The sequence below is a fragment of the Parasteatoda tepidariorum genome, chromosome 12 (assembly GCF_982258835.1).
Source record: "Parasteatoda tepidariorum strain Cologne lab strain chromosome 12, Ptep-v5.0, whole genome shotgun sequence".
In the NCBI taxonomy this organism is placed as follows: Eukaryota; Metazoa; Arthropoda; class Arachnida; order Araneae; family Theridiidae; genus Parasteatoda; species Parasteatoda tepidariorum.
In genome coordinates, this window is record NC_141766.1 from 53,566,999 (window position 1) to 53,581,867 (window position 14,869).

General features: G+C 28.4%; 1 protein-coding gene across 4 annotated transcripts in view; it reads left to right on the forward strand.

The window, feature by feature from the left end:
* Positions 1-14,869, forward strand: part of GluClalpha (glycine receptor alpha 1) — a 328,193-nt gene that overhangs the window by 174,090 nt on the left and 139,234 nt on the right. For all 4 annotated transcript variants that reach the window (XM_016064935.4, XM_071188006.2, XM_071188007.2 and 1 more), the window contains exon 4: positions 12,755-12,858. In XM_016064935.4, coding sequence (XP_015920421.1) covers positions 12,755-12,858 — 104 coding nt within the window. The remainder of the gene's footprint in view (positions 1-12,754; positions 12,859-14,869) is intronic.

Here is a 14,869-nt window from a genome sequence, read left to right on the forward strand (position 1 = left end):
TTGTTATTTGAATTAGCAAAGAAAATTACTTTTTGGCATTTGACTAAAAAAAAAGCAATTTACATTTAAACAAAATCATAACTAGTAAATAAATAAAGGCGAATAATTTTTGTAAATCCGAAAATTTCTCTTAAATTTTTTGCTTAATATTTTTCGTTTCAGTTTTGCATAATATATAAATATTTCGTGCATTTAATGTGCTTACACAAAAGTGACATGCCCTTTTCATTCAACATAAAAAACATAGTTTTAAAAAACTTTATTCTATCAAATTATTTCCTCTTTAAAGTTTTGAGAATGTTAGATTTTAAATGTGGGAACGTTACTAAATTGCTGATTGGTGATAAAATGGAGCGAAATTTATTTTTCAACGTTCATCAGAAAACAATTGCTCCTTGTATTGACATCAAGCACATATGTCAAGTTTGATTTAAGAACTCCAACTCATCTCAATGTGGTTAAAATTTCTATTGAACATCCATTCTCCCTTTACTAGAACATCCATAAAATTTCCATTGAAGATACTGAACATCCATTAAAATTCTTTTGAACATTCCAATCCATTTGGAAATAAATGATGCTTATGCTGTTATGAAACTTATGAAATTTGTAATATCAGACAACATAGAATGCCAGTTAAGATTTAATCCTTCTAGTTCATTGGAAAGTGGTCAAAACTTTGCACGGAGAAAAATATTCTAGTAAAATTTCCATACTTTATGGTAAAGACATTTCTGGAAATAGCAATAGAGTAATTCTGGTAACAAAACCAAAATATATAGTATTTAAACCATTCATATAGTAATTTTCATATGGTAATGGTTAACCAGAAATTCTGGTTTTAAGACATTCTAGTTCTTATTACCATATATTTAGTAACAAGTACATAACCAAAAAGTAAATTTAATTGAAAAAATAGTTTTTAACCCGTTCTCTGAGACATCGTAATAAAATCATGACATTTTAACACATTTGCGTAGTAAATTTTACCATATTATGAAAACTTTTACCAGCGGTAAGTTTTATTGGGTAATAAAACTGCTACAATATTTGCATACAATTGCCAAGAATTGGCAATAACTTCTGGTATCATTGTACACAGGTAAAAGTTTTGTCTAACTTGTCGGAAGCCACACAATATCATGTTTCTGAAATGTTGTCTATAGTGAGATGTCCATATGAGTCACGGAATCAAATTTTCGATATTTAAGATAGAGATGTATATTTAAGGCAAGTTTATTTCTGAACAAATTTTCATTACTTTTGTATGTAAATTATTTAACTCCATACATTCTGCTATCATCACGAACGCGTCGTGTTGATCTATACACATAACAAAAATTTATCAAATCAAGCTCATCAAATAACCAAGCTTAAATCAAGCCTATCAAATAATTATGTATTAAAAAGTGCATCCATGTCATCATAGTTCTAAATAAATATAAAAAACTTGTTTGAAAGGTGAATATGAATTTAACAATTGGTACTTATGTTTTTGTATATGAATATGACTTATTACTCTGAATAATTTGAAGTTAAAATTTATAATACAGTTTGTTTATGTAATTGGCGTATTTTTTAAATTCTCAATCAAAAATTGAAAATATTTAATATTTACTACTAATGGTAAATCTAAAATTGGGGACACAGTGATGAATTACAAACCAAAGACGTCACCGAACTCCATCTTACGACGAATTTTGAATCATTTATGTAATTTCTTTTTTTCTAAAATTACAAGTTTTATCAAGGTTTAAAACCGCTTGGTAAATTAATTTTAAAAACTTTATACTTTAGTACAAATAACAAATGAGTTATTATACTAAAAATTAAAGCATTTTCTGAGAATTTGTCTATTTCAAATAAATATTAAATAAAAATTTTTGTTTCTTTTTTTTAACATATTATTGTTTTCTGCATTTGAAATATAAGAATTATTCAAACATAGAAAGGAAAGCAGAACATCGGAGAGCTGTACTCGATATAATTGGCTACCTCAGACAAATAAATATTAATTAAATCCTTTCTTAAACTACTTTCATCGGTATTGCTTGATGTTTCTCGATTAAAATATTAAGTTTAAGCATAGTGCCCTTTGACTTTATTACAATTCAGACTAATTGAACAGGTACATTTTTCAAATTTGCAAGTCAAGCCATGTTATTTTTTTTAAAACATTAAATAGATATCCTTAATTTGGTTCATTGGTTGAACTGGACAGAGGATATTTCCCGAGTTGATGGTTCAAGTTTAATGGATTTCTCAGTTTAATAGAAACAATGGTTTCGTGATTGTGTTTTGATTAACTATTTGTGGAATTTATTTATTGTTGCCAAGAGAATTTATTAGTTTGGCAAACATGAGAAAATTTAAATGTTTTTTTTGAATAAATGTTTTTTATTCATTTTTTAAAAAAATTTTATTCGGAAATATACTTGATACAGGAGTTTCCTTGTCTTCTGGACTGGGTCCAAAATTACAAGATCACGGAGTTTAACATTCGTAGTCGTAAACCCAAGAATTGGGTCGGCTGTTCAACGATGGATATAAAATAAAAATAATTTCCAATTGATTGCTGCAAAAAATAAGAAATTCATTTAATAATCAAAATGTAAGTTCACATTGAATTCAGAAGGGTTTATTCCCCTTTTCTGTAATACTGCTAAAAAGAACGGGATATTATCTCGATATATTAATAAGAGTTTAAAAAAAATGACTCTGGAGGCCCTGTTACAAAGCCCCGGAACTAATATGATTTCCGGGGATTTAATATCAATAAGTAAAGGTGATTTTTCTAATTTTATGCTCTTCACATATTTAATGTTTTTTCCGATACTTGAGTTTGAAGTTTCATAATAAGAAACATTTTATACCACTTTCAAGAAATGAAAGAAAAATAAATGGAAATATGTACATGGCTTTCAAAAAATCAATTCAGATTGTTGGAAAAAATAGCGACTTTTTTCCCCTACCCCCATGCATGTCGCAGACGATGATGGCCAAAGAAAAGGGGTGATGCGTGGTGGAAAATGGCTCTCTTATCCATTTCACTACCTCGTTATCTCAAACATTTTCGGATATCTGCATATGCGATAGATTTTCGATGGCTTTATTCCAAAAACTGATGGAAACACTCTGTTCCGATGTTTAATGATCGAATCCATGATTTCAACGAAGGAATATCATTGTAATTTTTATCCTTATACTCATTGTTTTAATATTTTTTTCTCTCCATAACAAAAAGAATTTTTATATAAGCCTCTTTTAAATTTTTACCTGAATGATTGCTATGAAAAAGAGAGATTTCAAATTTAAGCGCATTAAGTTTCAATTCAACCAATTCAGAAAGTATAAAGTATAAGTATAGTGTAAATGAGTATGAAATTTTAAAAAGAGGAACTGGCGCTTTCAAAATTCATCGTTTTTATACACTGTTAAAATTTTCGTTTTAAAATTGTGGTAAAATAACTGGCAGCTGTCTGTCCATCCGATTAACCGTAAAAATTACGGTTATGGTTTTGAAAACATTTACAAAAAATACAGTTATAAAACCATGAATACAAAACTATACAGTTTATTTAATCATTTACAACTAGCATTTTTCATAAAAGTAAAAACTAATTAATTATTTAACTAGACATAGGAGCTCGGCATTCCGTACGGTAATAGGCACTGGAGAGTGCGGGCACAGGAAATGCTTAATGTGTTGCAGGGAATGGAGGAAATATTGTGGTGTCAACACTAGGACTCGAACTCCAGCTCGGCCGGTTATGAGATTGACAGATAAGCCCGCTCGGCTATGATGTGTACTCAGTTGCAAAGAATTAAGTAGCTTCATTAGGTGGTTCTATTTGGTGAGATAAGATTCTGGTTGCTTAGCCGTATTAGGTGAAAGCAGTTAATAAACAGTTTTTCTCAAACTTAACAGTTTGATTACCATTTTATTTATGGTAATTTGACTGTTTAAATTAAATATGGCTAAATAACCATTCGCTAAATTGTTATTTAACCATTTTTCCGAGAAATTTCTAACAGTGTAAAATAGACAAGGTATAAGTTCGGGAAATGTATAGAGCAAAGTTTCTAAAGCTATTCAAATTTTAAACTAAAAAAATCGAAAATAACAAACATTTTGCAAGTGATGTTAAGAATCAGCGGATATACTTTCAAATTATAATGAAACACTTTACATGCATTCTTTACAGTGAAACTACAGTAATTTACTATATCTCCTTTTCAGTATTTAGTTTCATGAAGTACAAAAAATGAAAATACTTTAAATGAAATTAAAGAGCTATATATTTTTATATTGGAAGAAAATGTTGGAACGCACAGATTTTTTGAAATTTTTAAAACATAACTTCTCTAGCGTTAGTCACTGTTCACATCTGTGTTCTGTGTTGTATCATTGCTTTAAAATAAGCCCTTCATGTTTAACATTTTAATATTTACTGTTTTTATATCATACAAATAACACTTTCTTGTTTCGTAGTTTTGCCTATTATGAGATTAAGAGGCATTTCAAAGTATGATTTTTCTGTTCATATTCCTAAAACATGAGTTTGTAAAGAGAGATTTTTTTTAATCTTTAGTTTGTTTTTCTATCACTCAACTGAGCAAAAATATAATCAAAACTCTCAGAATGTGGTAAAATTTACTGTGTTTTCTGGCTCTATATGAACACCAAAAAGAACAGCAATTATTATTGTAGCGCTTTGGTAAAAGTACATATAAAATATGATTTTATCAGGATTAATTTAAAAGAGTCTATAATTTTAACATTTGCATGAATACAGATAATTTTAGATACCGGAAAAATCAGTTTAACAACCTATATTCCATTTAGTAAGCGCTTGCTAGCTTTGTTTTTTGGTATATTATTTTATTTCATTTTTTTTCAAAATAAGCTAGAAGATATCTTCTGCACAGTCAGAATTTCCATTTCAAAACTACGGTAAAACAGCCAGCAGCAATATGTCTATCTCATTAACCATAAGGTCAACGGTAAAGAAATTTTTTTTTACCACTTCGGTTTTGAAACCCTTTACAACTAGTTTAATTAAAAAGCCAAGAATTCGAAACTATTCGGCTTTTTAAAAATTAAAAACTAGCAGAGTTTTAAAAACGTAAAAAAAGAAATTTAACTGGGAATAGAAGCTTGGCTTTCCGTTAGGCAATGGGCATTAGAGTGAGGTTGTGGTTGAGTTGTGTTTCATCTTAGGAACAGTGTAATGGTGCTTAATTAGTTGTTTCGCGTTCTAAGAAAGGGGAAATACTGGACGTTCTGTGTTAAGCAGCTCTATGATGCTGCATTTTTTGCGTGAGTAAGTATTGTATTCTAATATTCCAGGGTAACAAATTGGGAAGTGCAGAGCACTTAGAAATCTTCATGTGTCGAAGGGAATGGAGTATATATAGTGGTGTCAACGCTGGGACTCAAATTCTCGCTCTTTCGGTCATGAAATTGACAAATTACCCCTCTGGGCTATAACATGTATTTAGCTGCAAGGAACAAGTGGCTTAATTAGGTAGGCCTAGTTTGTTCGATAAAATTTGATTGTTTAATCGTATTAGTTGATGGCAGTTAATAAACGGTTTTTCTCACAATTAATAGTTTGAATACCATCTTATTTATGGCCATTTGGCTGTTTTGTTTGAATTCGGTAAAATGGCAATCAAATAAATTGTTATTTAACCATTTGTTCTGAGAAATTTCTATTAGTGAGCAATGCTTATTCAATGGGTAATAACATAGAATATACTAGTTAATAGTTTAAAATATTAAGAGAAAGCTATTAGTTATGTTCTGTTTTCTTACTTTCTCCTGTAATCATTATGTAAAAGAAAACAATTAATTAAATTTCAATTTAACAATTTTCTTCTAGAAATTTCTGACAGAGTGCTCATTTTTAAAAGCATGAAAAAGCGTATTTGTTAATATACAAATGTTTGAACAAGACTAAACCAAATCAAAAACTTAACGATTACGTATCCAAAACGAAAGGATAATTTAAAATCACCTTGCAAAACATTCAATAAATAGATACAACACAAAAAAACTTTAATAAATAAGAATTATAAAACCCAATATCTTAGCGATTGTGTTTCTTTAAAAAATATCTTAACTTGAATCTATATTTTAGCTTAAGAGAAAGATACTATTTTAGCGCTTTTATTCTAAGACAAGATCTTCAGCAGTTATGATAAGATGACAGCTATTTTCTGTTTTTTCTTGAGTTTATCTGAAGGGAAAAAAGAATAAAACTGCAATCTGAACATCTCCAGTATGGTGTCAGCCTTTAAGAACAAATCTGCAGCGTATATTGTGGCATTATTTATCACTTTATATATCTTAGTAGAGCATCAGAATTATAATGTTCACTCAATATGAATGTTAAAAACTTAAGAGATCAATAATGTTGAGTAGCTTTTAATATTAATTCATTAACACAAATTTTATGAATATTTAACTCTCTCTTTTTGTGTCGAAAAGATATTACATTATATTATATTATATTATATTATATTATATTATATTATATTATATTATATTATATTATATTATATTATATTATATTATATTATATTATATTATATTATATTATATTATATTATATTATATTATATTACATTACATTACATTACATTACATTACATTACATTACATTACATTACATTACATTACATTACATTATATTATATTATATTATATTATATTATATTATATTATATTATATTATATTATTTTATATTATAATATAATAATACATTAATCATAAAAATAAAATTTGTTCGTTAGTCAAACCTACACACAACACAGAGAGAATTCTAAGATGAATTTCAAATTGACTTAACATAATATAAATGAATTGAAATTAAATATTATAAAATGATTTAATATACTTGACACATATATAAATATTCAAACATAGTTATTTGTAATTAACAACTAAAACATACACACATTTTGAAAAGGTGATTTCGTTTTGCTTTGTTTTATGCTGGATGAGAGGATATCTTGATCACATTCATGTTATCTTGTATGCCAATGTAGTGGCGTTATCGAAAACGAGCGTTTTCGGAAGCGAAAATAATTATCATATGGTGTGAATGCGCTGAGATTGGCTTACGATTTTTCAAGTTTTGATGTTTTGACCATACAAGATTTTTTTTTAAATTTTTATCACTTCCAAAAACACCAATGTTGAGAGCTTGAAATATAAAGAAATGCCAAATCGAATATCGGATGTGGCTTGTTTATAATCTGTAATGATCTGGCGAGAGTTTGTTGTCAGTTTCAGCAATTTAACAGAAAATACAAAAAATAGCTTTAAATAGGTGTGCATGCATTTAGTTGCGTAATAAAGACTTATTGCACAACAAAAATTCAGATAATTTAATTTTTTTAATCTGTGAGAACTGTATGAACAGATTTTATAATTTTTATTTGGTTTCGTTCTGTTAAGCATAGTGCAAGTTTTGTTGAGATTCGCTCTGTACTACGCGGTTGTTTGATTTACATACTAATTCCATTTTAAGAATCAGTACATATTTGCATTCAAAATTAATAATTCTTATATTTTACACTGTAAAAAAATTGCCTGTATTTAAACACCAAAAATGGTATCAACTACTTTATAACTGAATAGTGTTTTATTAAGTGTTCCACTGCACCAAAACCAAGGATAATTCTTGGTATAGTTAAGCACCTAAAATGATCTTTTAGATTACTTGGCGTAAAGCAACTGCCAGCATGTATGTTATATGGTAACGCAAATGTTTATAAATGCAGTATGATATTGATACTCATAAGAATCAATAAATTTATTTTTACGATACAGTATAAAGTAAGAATCATAAATTTGATGATTAAACCTATGCCCCTGAATTAGAAATGATAAATTTGAGATGCATAAACAATATTATATGCATCATAATTCATCATAGATTTAGGATGCATGAATACAATATTTCTCAAAATAAAATTTGTTCATTAATCAAGCGAACCCAGAGCACAGACAGAACATTAATATGAATTCGAGCGAAACCAAAATGAGGAGAAAGTAAATATTTTAAAATTAGTTCATACAATTGACAGATTTATGTAAATCTTTTAAGATCATAAATGTCATTATTATACAGCTAAAATCATACCTGAACATTCTAACAGTTTATATGGGCAGTCAAATCAATACGACAAGAAGATTTGAATTACTTGGCAAATAATTGACTACAATCAATAGTCTTGATAATTAGTAACGAGGATTGAAATTTACTTGGTATTAAATATGCAATGACCAGTTTGTCTATTCAATCCGGTAAGAACTCACATAGAACACTTCATGTAAACAAACCACCATCTTGGCCAACATATAGTGAGTATCTGCATAATTATTCGGCTTTAAATTTCTACTGAAGGTCCAAAAGCATTTATCATACACTTACGTACCATCATTTCACAAAAGAATTCAGTTTGAAAGTATAAATATGCACTAATTATTTGTCACACTAACGAAGCTTGAAGTGTGTAACAAAGCTTGATTCGTTAGTATCTCGAAGTTACACAATTATTAATGCAATTTTTAGGGTTTTCCAACACCGAATTTAGATAGATAGTAAATCACATTTTTATTAGTGTAAAGCAGAGATAATTTTGGATATATGTCTGTTTCATATTGTAGTATGTTTAATAAATAGTATTTAAAAAATACTAATTGTTTACCCATATAAAAGTTTTTAATTAAACGTAAATTAAAAAATATATAACTACATAAATAAATATAATTGCATAAAATTCTTTTAGATATCATGCGTTATCAATGTATGATATGTAGATAAGTATCAAATTAAATGTGCATAGTATTACCTTGAGGCCGGATCTTTCTGTAAATGCAATTTCTAATAAATGCACAGCTTAGAAGAAAGTAAACTCCTACATGATGAAAATTGCGATAAACCAAACTTTATTATTATTCTTTAATTGTTTACAATTATTGTGCAAAAATAATTTTTTTTTTCATTTTTTTATTGGAAGAAATTTTAAGGTGCATTTTTTAACACTTTGGACGTGATAAAAAATCCAATAAACTTAAATAATAAGATATTTATGTTTCTTATAACTGTCCGAAAGGTAAATTGTATTAGATGGTATTTAAAATTTTCTTCTAAAGAGAGTAAATCAGTTATATTTTTATATAGACAATCATTTTTAAAAGCCTAAAAAATCGTGAAATAATATTTTCTAAGTGATAAAATATTGCCTGATATTGTACAGTATATAGGAAGTAAGGATATGAAAATATTCTTGGGAAATATCTCGGGTTTTATAAATAAAAATTAAAAATATAGAATTATAAAAATGAAAAGTATGCATGAGAAATCTAGGAAGTGTGAATAAATTTGAAATTTAGAATGTAATAAAGATGAATTTGATGTTTACCTCTTTGTTGCTGACATGCATTTTATGCCATCTGTTTATGCTTTATGATATTGTAGATATTGTAAGGAAAAATTTTGTTTCTCAAGCTTCACATTGTTGAATTTAGATTAACTTTTTCTTCATGCCCATGCATACGTAACGAGGTGTGCTAATGATAATCTGAAATGATTTTAATTTGGTTCTCTTTATTTCATTTGGAATTTATTTGAAGACTTTGTTGGATATTAGAATTTTGAATGAACTTTACATGAAATTAAGATGAATATCATGAAATAAAACTGCCGAGTCTCAATGTTCTTTTTAATGAAATATTTGTTAAAATGAAGTTTTAGTACAACAGTTTTGAGAAAATTGTCCCATATGGTCTCACTAGTTTATGCAGAGGAGCTGTCAAACTTTGTGACTCGCAATGTAACATTTTCCAGATACCGTGTGACAAATTTAACAAAGAAGCACTTCAAATACTAAATCTCATAAAGATATAATTTCATTTGCAAAAATATTACAAAATATTAAATATGGATGATATGGATTGTTCTATATAATATTTTAGAATTCAAAGGAATTACGAAAAAAAATTTAAAATAGAATCAGTAAATTAAATGAAACGTATGAAAATTTGTAATGACTAAGTGATGTTAAATAAATTTCAAAAACTCCAATAAATCTTGAAAAAGATATAAATTTTGAGAAACATTTCAGAAAACATTGAAATTATGCACAAAGTACACTAATATATAATACTTAAGAAATAATAAATACGTATATAAGATTTAAATATGTATATGCTATTACATAAGATTTTAAAGAAAAAACATGTGGTTAAAAACACTTTTGGATTTAGTTACTAAAAATTGAGACATTTAAAACTTTAAAATACACTGCAAAAAAATAATAATAAATAAATAAAAACGGATCAAACCACGGTAAAAAGTACTGTCAACCTGAATGCATCACTAATTAAATCTCATTTGCAATATAAAATTTTATACCTACATTTTTGAAATGAAATTTATTTAATTATAGCGATTCAGTGATTTTACGGTTAATATTATTGTAAAAATGATGGTATATCAAATGCATTGTCATTAAAATTTTACGGAAAATGGAATTAACGGCAAAAGTGTTGGCAACCTGAGCTACTTTTTTACCGTAATTTCATCAGAAATTTTTTAGAGTATACTCTGTGAAAACGTTGGTGTAATATTGATCTGAGTTGAGTGCTAAAAAATTATAAAAATTGTGGAAATGACTACTTTTTTTCAATATAATACCAAATCAAGCATTATTACTTGCTTCAAAGAGTGTAGTTAAATCTTTAAACTAATAATTGATAAAGCTTACACCAACCTGCAGCTCATAGGTGAAGAATGTTTTGTTTACCTTACATTAAATTTATTGAGCGCAGTAAATTTAATGAATAATTATCGCATATTTAAACTTAATTCTCGTGTGAACTGATAGTAGGGAAAGTTTTAAACGTATTCCAAATGCTTTTGGACCATTATTAGAAGTTAAAAGGCGAACAAATGCGCAATAATTGCGCAATTTAATTGTATCTATGCATCCTAAATATATTATATCTTATGATGCACATGGAATTGTGTATATTCTTCCTAAATTTATCGAATAAGTATCATCATCAAATTTATGATTGCTTTTTATATCCTTTCGCAAAAGTAACTTCTCCGATTTTTAAGTGTGCCTTATCTTTCTGCAATTATAAACTTTAGTGTAATTGAATAACAAGTATGTAGGTGGCTACTTTACTCTAAGTAGTGTAAAAGAGCAATCTAGGTGTTTACCGGGAACTATCATTGGTTTTTTTCGTAGTGGACTATTTAGTGAAACACCGCCTCGATGAAAATAATTGCTGCCATTTTTGATGTTTACATACACGAATTTTTTTTTACTGTGCGTAGCCACAGACAGCAAATAATGTGGCACAACTGAGAAGTAGTATAGACATTTCTCTCTAGAGCATTCCTGTTCTGTTTTAGTACTGGTGTGTCCCTAGGGGCTATTATTGTCCGGGATTTAGCTGATTGTATTTGTTCCTCCCTCTGCTCCCCTTGATGGATCACCTGATCCTGTGCTTTTCTTTAGACCATTGCCTCTTCTTCAGATCTTCTTTACACTCTTTCTCACAGACGCATATAATATATATATATATATATATATATATATATATATATATATATATATATATATATATATATATATATATATATATATATATATATATATATATATATATATATATATATATATATTATATATATAATTATATATATATATATATATATATATTATATATATAATTATATATATATATATATATATATATATATATATATATATATATATATATATATATATATATATATATATATATATATATATATATATATATATATATATATATATATATATATATATCGCTTTCCCTCACGAAAATAGGATTAAATAGGATTAATGTGCAATTTCGAATGAAATTATTATGTTTCAAGAGCTATTGTTTGTTATAGACCTAAGTTTTTGTACAGATCTAATGTTTTGTATCTGTGTATCGATATGTTTCTTAAAAAAGTTTTATAATTTATTCCACCATAAAACTAATTGTTACAAATAAAACAAGAAAAATAATTTCATTTGTGCTTCAAAACTGCTTGAAAAGTGATGTAAAGCCTATCAAAAACACCTGGTTTTGTACATGAAGCTATTATTTATTTTGTTTGTATGAGTTGTTTTGAATGGTTTTCGAACTTTAAAATAAAATTTTTATTAGTCTTTAAGAATTACTCGAAAAAGTTACCTTCATTTGAATGAATATTTCTGCTGCTATAGTAGAAAATGCAAAGCAAAAAATTAGTTTCTTATAAAAATGTCCATACCTTCATAAAAATTTAAGTTAGGCTTACAAAATTTTGTGTAGTAATTGCATATGATAACGAAAATAATTGATATGAGCTACAAGTCTATTACTATAATTTTTTGGCATGGGGTGTTCAAAATTATTTTGCTTTCGTTCGTAATTCATTGCCAGTCTCCCAAACTGCTACAATCTATAAACTTTACTTATAGGTATGAGAAATCATATGACTCAAACACTTCTGTAATTTTAAAATAATTCTATAAGTATTTTGTGAGAAATGAGGCAGAATGAGTTAATATAGAAGTGTTTGCATTTTTTGCCAACCCCTGTAACTACGAATACCATTAGACTGTTTAAATGAGTAATGATTTTACTTATGATAATATATTTCCTTTTAAGTAGTTAATACGTAAATTAAATATATTTATTTAATTTTTTAGTGGGAAAGCAAACTTCAGACAAATCGAAAAGAAAATTTTAGACAGTATTATCGGACCTGGAAGATATGACAGTAGGATACGTCCTCACGGTATCAACAATACAGGTAAGTAACTCACTATTATCCGTAAAAGAGAACTAACGTTTTGATACCTTATGTTTAATAAGGTTGCTAAAGTAAATAATAATTTAACGGGATATCAACATATGCCAAGCTCTCAATAAACAGGAGTATTTGCTTATGAATTGAATTCAAAGACTGCAAAGAATACATATTCTGAGATATGAAATACATAATCAATATCGTTGCAAAATGCATTGAATATCTGGAGATAGATATTCTGCATTTTACACTGAGAAAAAAAATTAAGCCTATGCTACCAAAATATGGTCAAATTTACCGTGTTACTGGCTCTATGGAGACACCAAAAAGCTCAGAATTTTTTGCCGAAGAGCTCTGGTAATGATTCTAATAAACTTGAAAAATATAACTTATGAAATATATTTTCATAATCTGTTTCATAACCTTTGGTAAATGTTGTAAAATTTGGTAGCTTTTTCATACCTTAGAGCACAACATAGAAACTATTTATTCAGTTAGATTTGCTTTCCCGTTTTGTATTTTTTTAAACCGCTTCCTTTATCAATATTTTTGGGGAAAAAATGCATTTTTTTTAATTTCATTAATAAATACAAGGAACTAAAACAAAACATAATACACAAGTTTTGAGTTGAAATTTTAATTTTTCACTCATAAAAAACATTTAATTTACCATCAATCCCACTGTTTGAAACAGCGCTATAAGTATTTTTCTGTTAGCTGCCTAATAGCGCGAGCCGATTTACAACATCAACGGAATAAAATCTTGCTCCTTTCAGTTTAGGTTTATTCTTAAGAAACACATAAAACTTGCATAGTTCTAGATCTGGCAACTAAGATTGCTGGTATAATTTCTGGATACTATACTTGGCAAGAAAGTTTTGACGGACAATGCAGAATAGGTTGGGCATAATTATCTTAACCATTTTGGCTATCTTAGACCCATTTAATCACTGAAAAGCTCACGTATTCATCCAATATTCATAGCTGAGCCGTGGTGGCTCAGGGGATAGATCGTTAATTTTCCAATAGGTGAACAGGTGAAGCTAAGGTCCAATAGGTGAAGCTAAGTTAAAATCCTAGTAATGGCTGATAGATACGAAAGCCACACCCGGCTCGCACTGACTACAGTGCTGACATAAAATACCCTCAGTGGTAGACGAATCATGGGTTAGAGTCCCATTGTCGTCAGATTTTCTTCTCCATGCAACAAAAATGGTTAGTTCAAAAAAGGGTTAGTTCCATCAAAAAGTCCTCTACTGAGGCAAATTTCTTCCAACACTCGATCCAGAAGTTCCTTTGTCTTCTGGTCTGGGCTCAAAAATACAAGGCTACGTAGTTGAACATTGGTAGTTGTAAACTCAGAATTGGGTCGGCTGTTCAACCCTGGTTATTAAAAAATAATATTCATTGCTGGGGCTGGGATAGAGCGATTAGTAAGGAGTTGGACTCGTGTTCATGAGAACAAGAGTTTGAATCTTACCGGCCAAAGAATCTCCGTGTATTAAATGGTGACTGGTGCAGATAAAATCGGCTGGGGTCACAAAGTCCTCCAAGTTCCCAGAACAAATCAATACTTCTGGCGGTACTGGACCAAGGAGTTCCCTTATCTTCTGGATTGGGTTCAAAACTACAAGGTTGCGAGGTTGAGCATTGGCTGTCGTACGTCGTTGGCTGTTCAACGATAGTTATAAAATAAAATGAAATATACATTGCTATACGCTTTTTTGCAAGGTTTCAATAACGACTGTTCCGTGTTTCTTGTGAAATGTTACGATATTTCGTTCAAATACAACACTTATAACTTTTTTGTTAAAATAAAACAGCAACTCTTATACAAACGTAGCTTACTGCTAGGCTAAATTTTTAGAGACACAGAAGCCCTTTCGAAATAAAAGACTGCACACTACGCAGCTATCGATCGTTTAGACAAGACGCGTACGTTATTCTGCAAGAGCCCTACTTCAAGTATTTATTTCTCGTATTTTAACAATTCCTTAGGTCCCAAATTTTAATA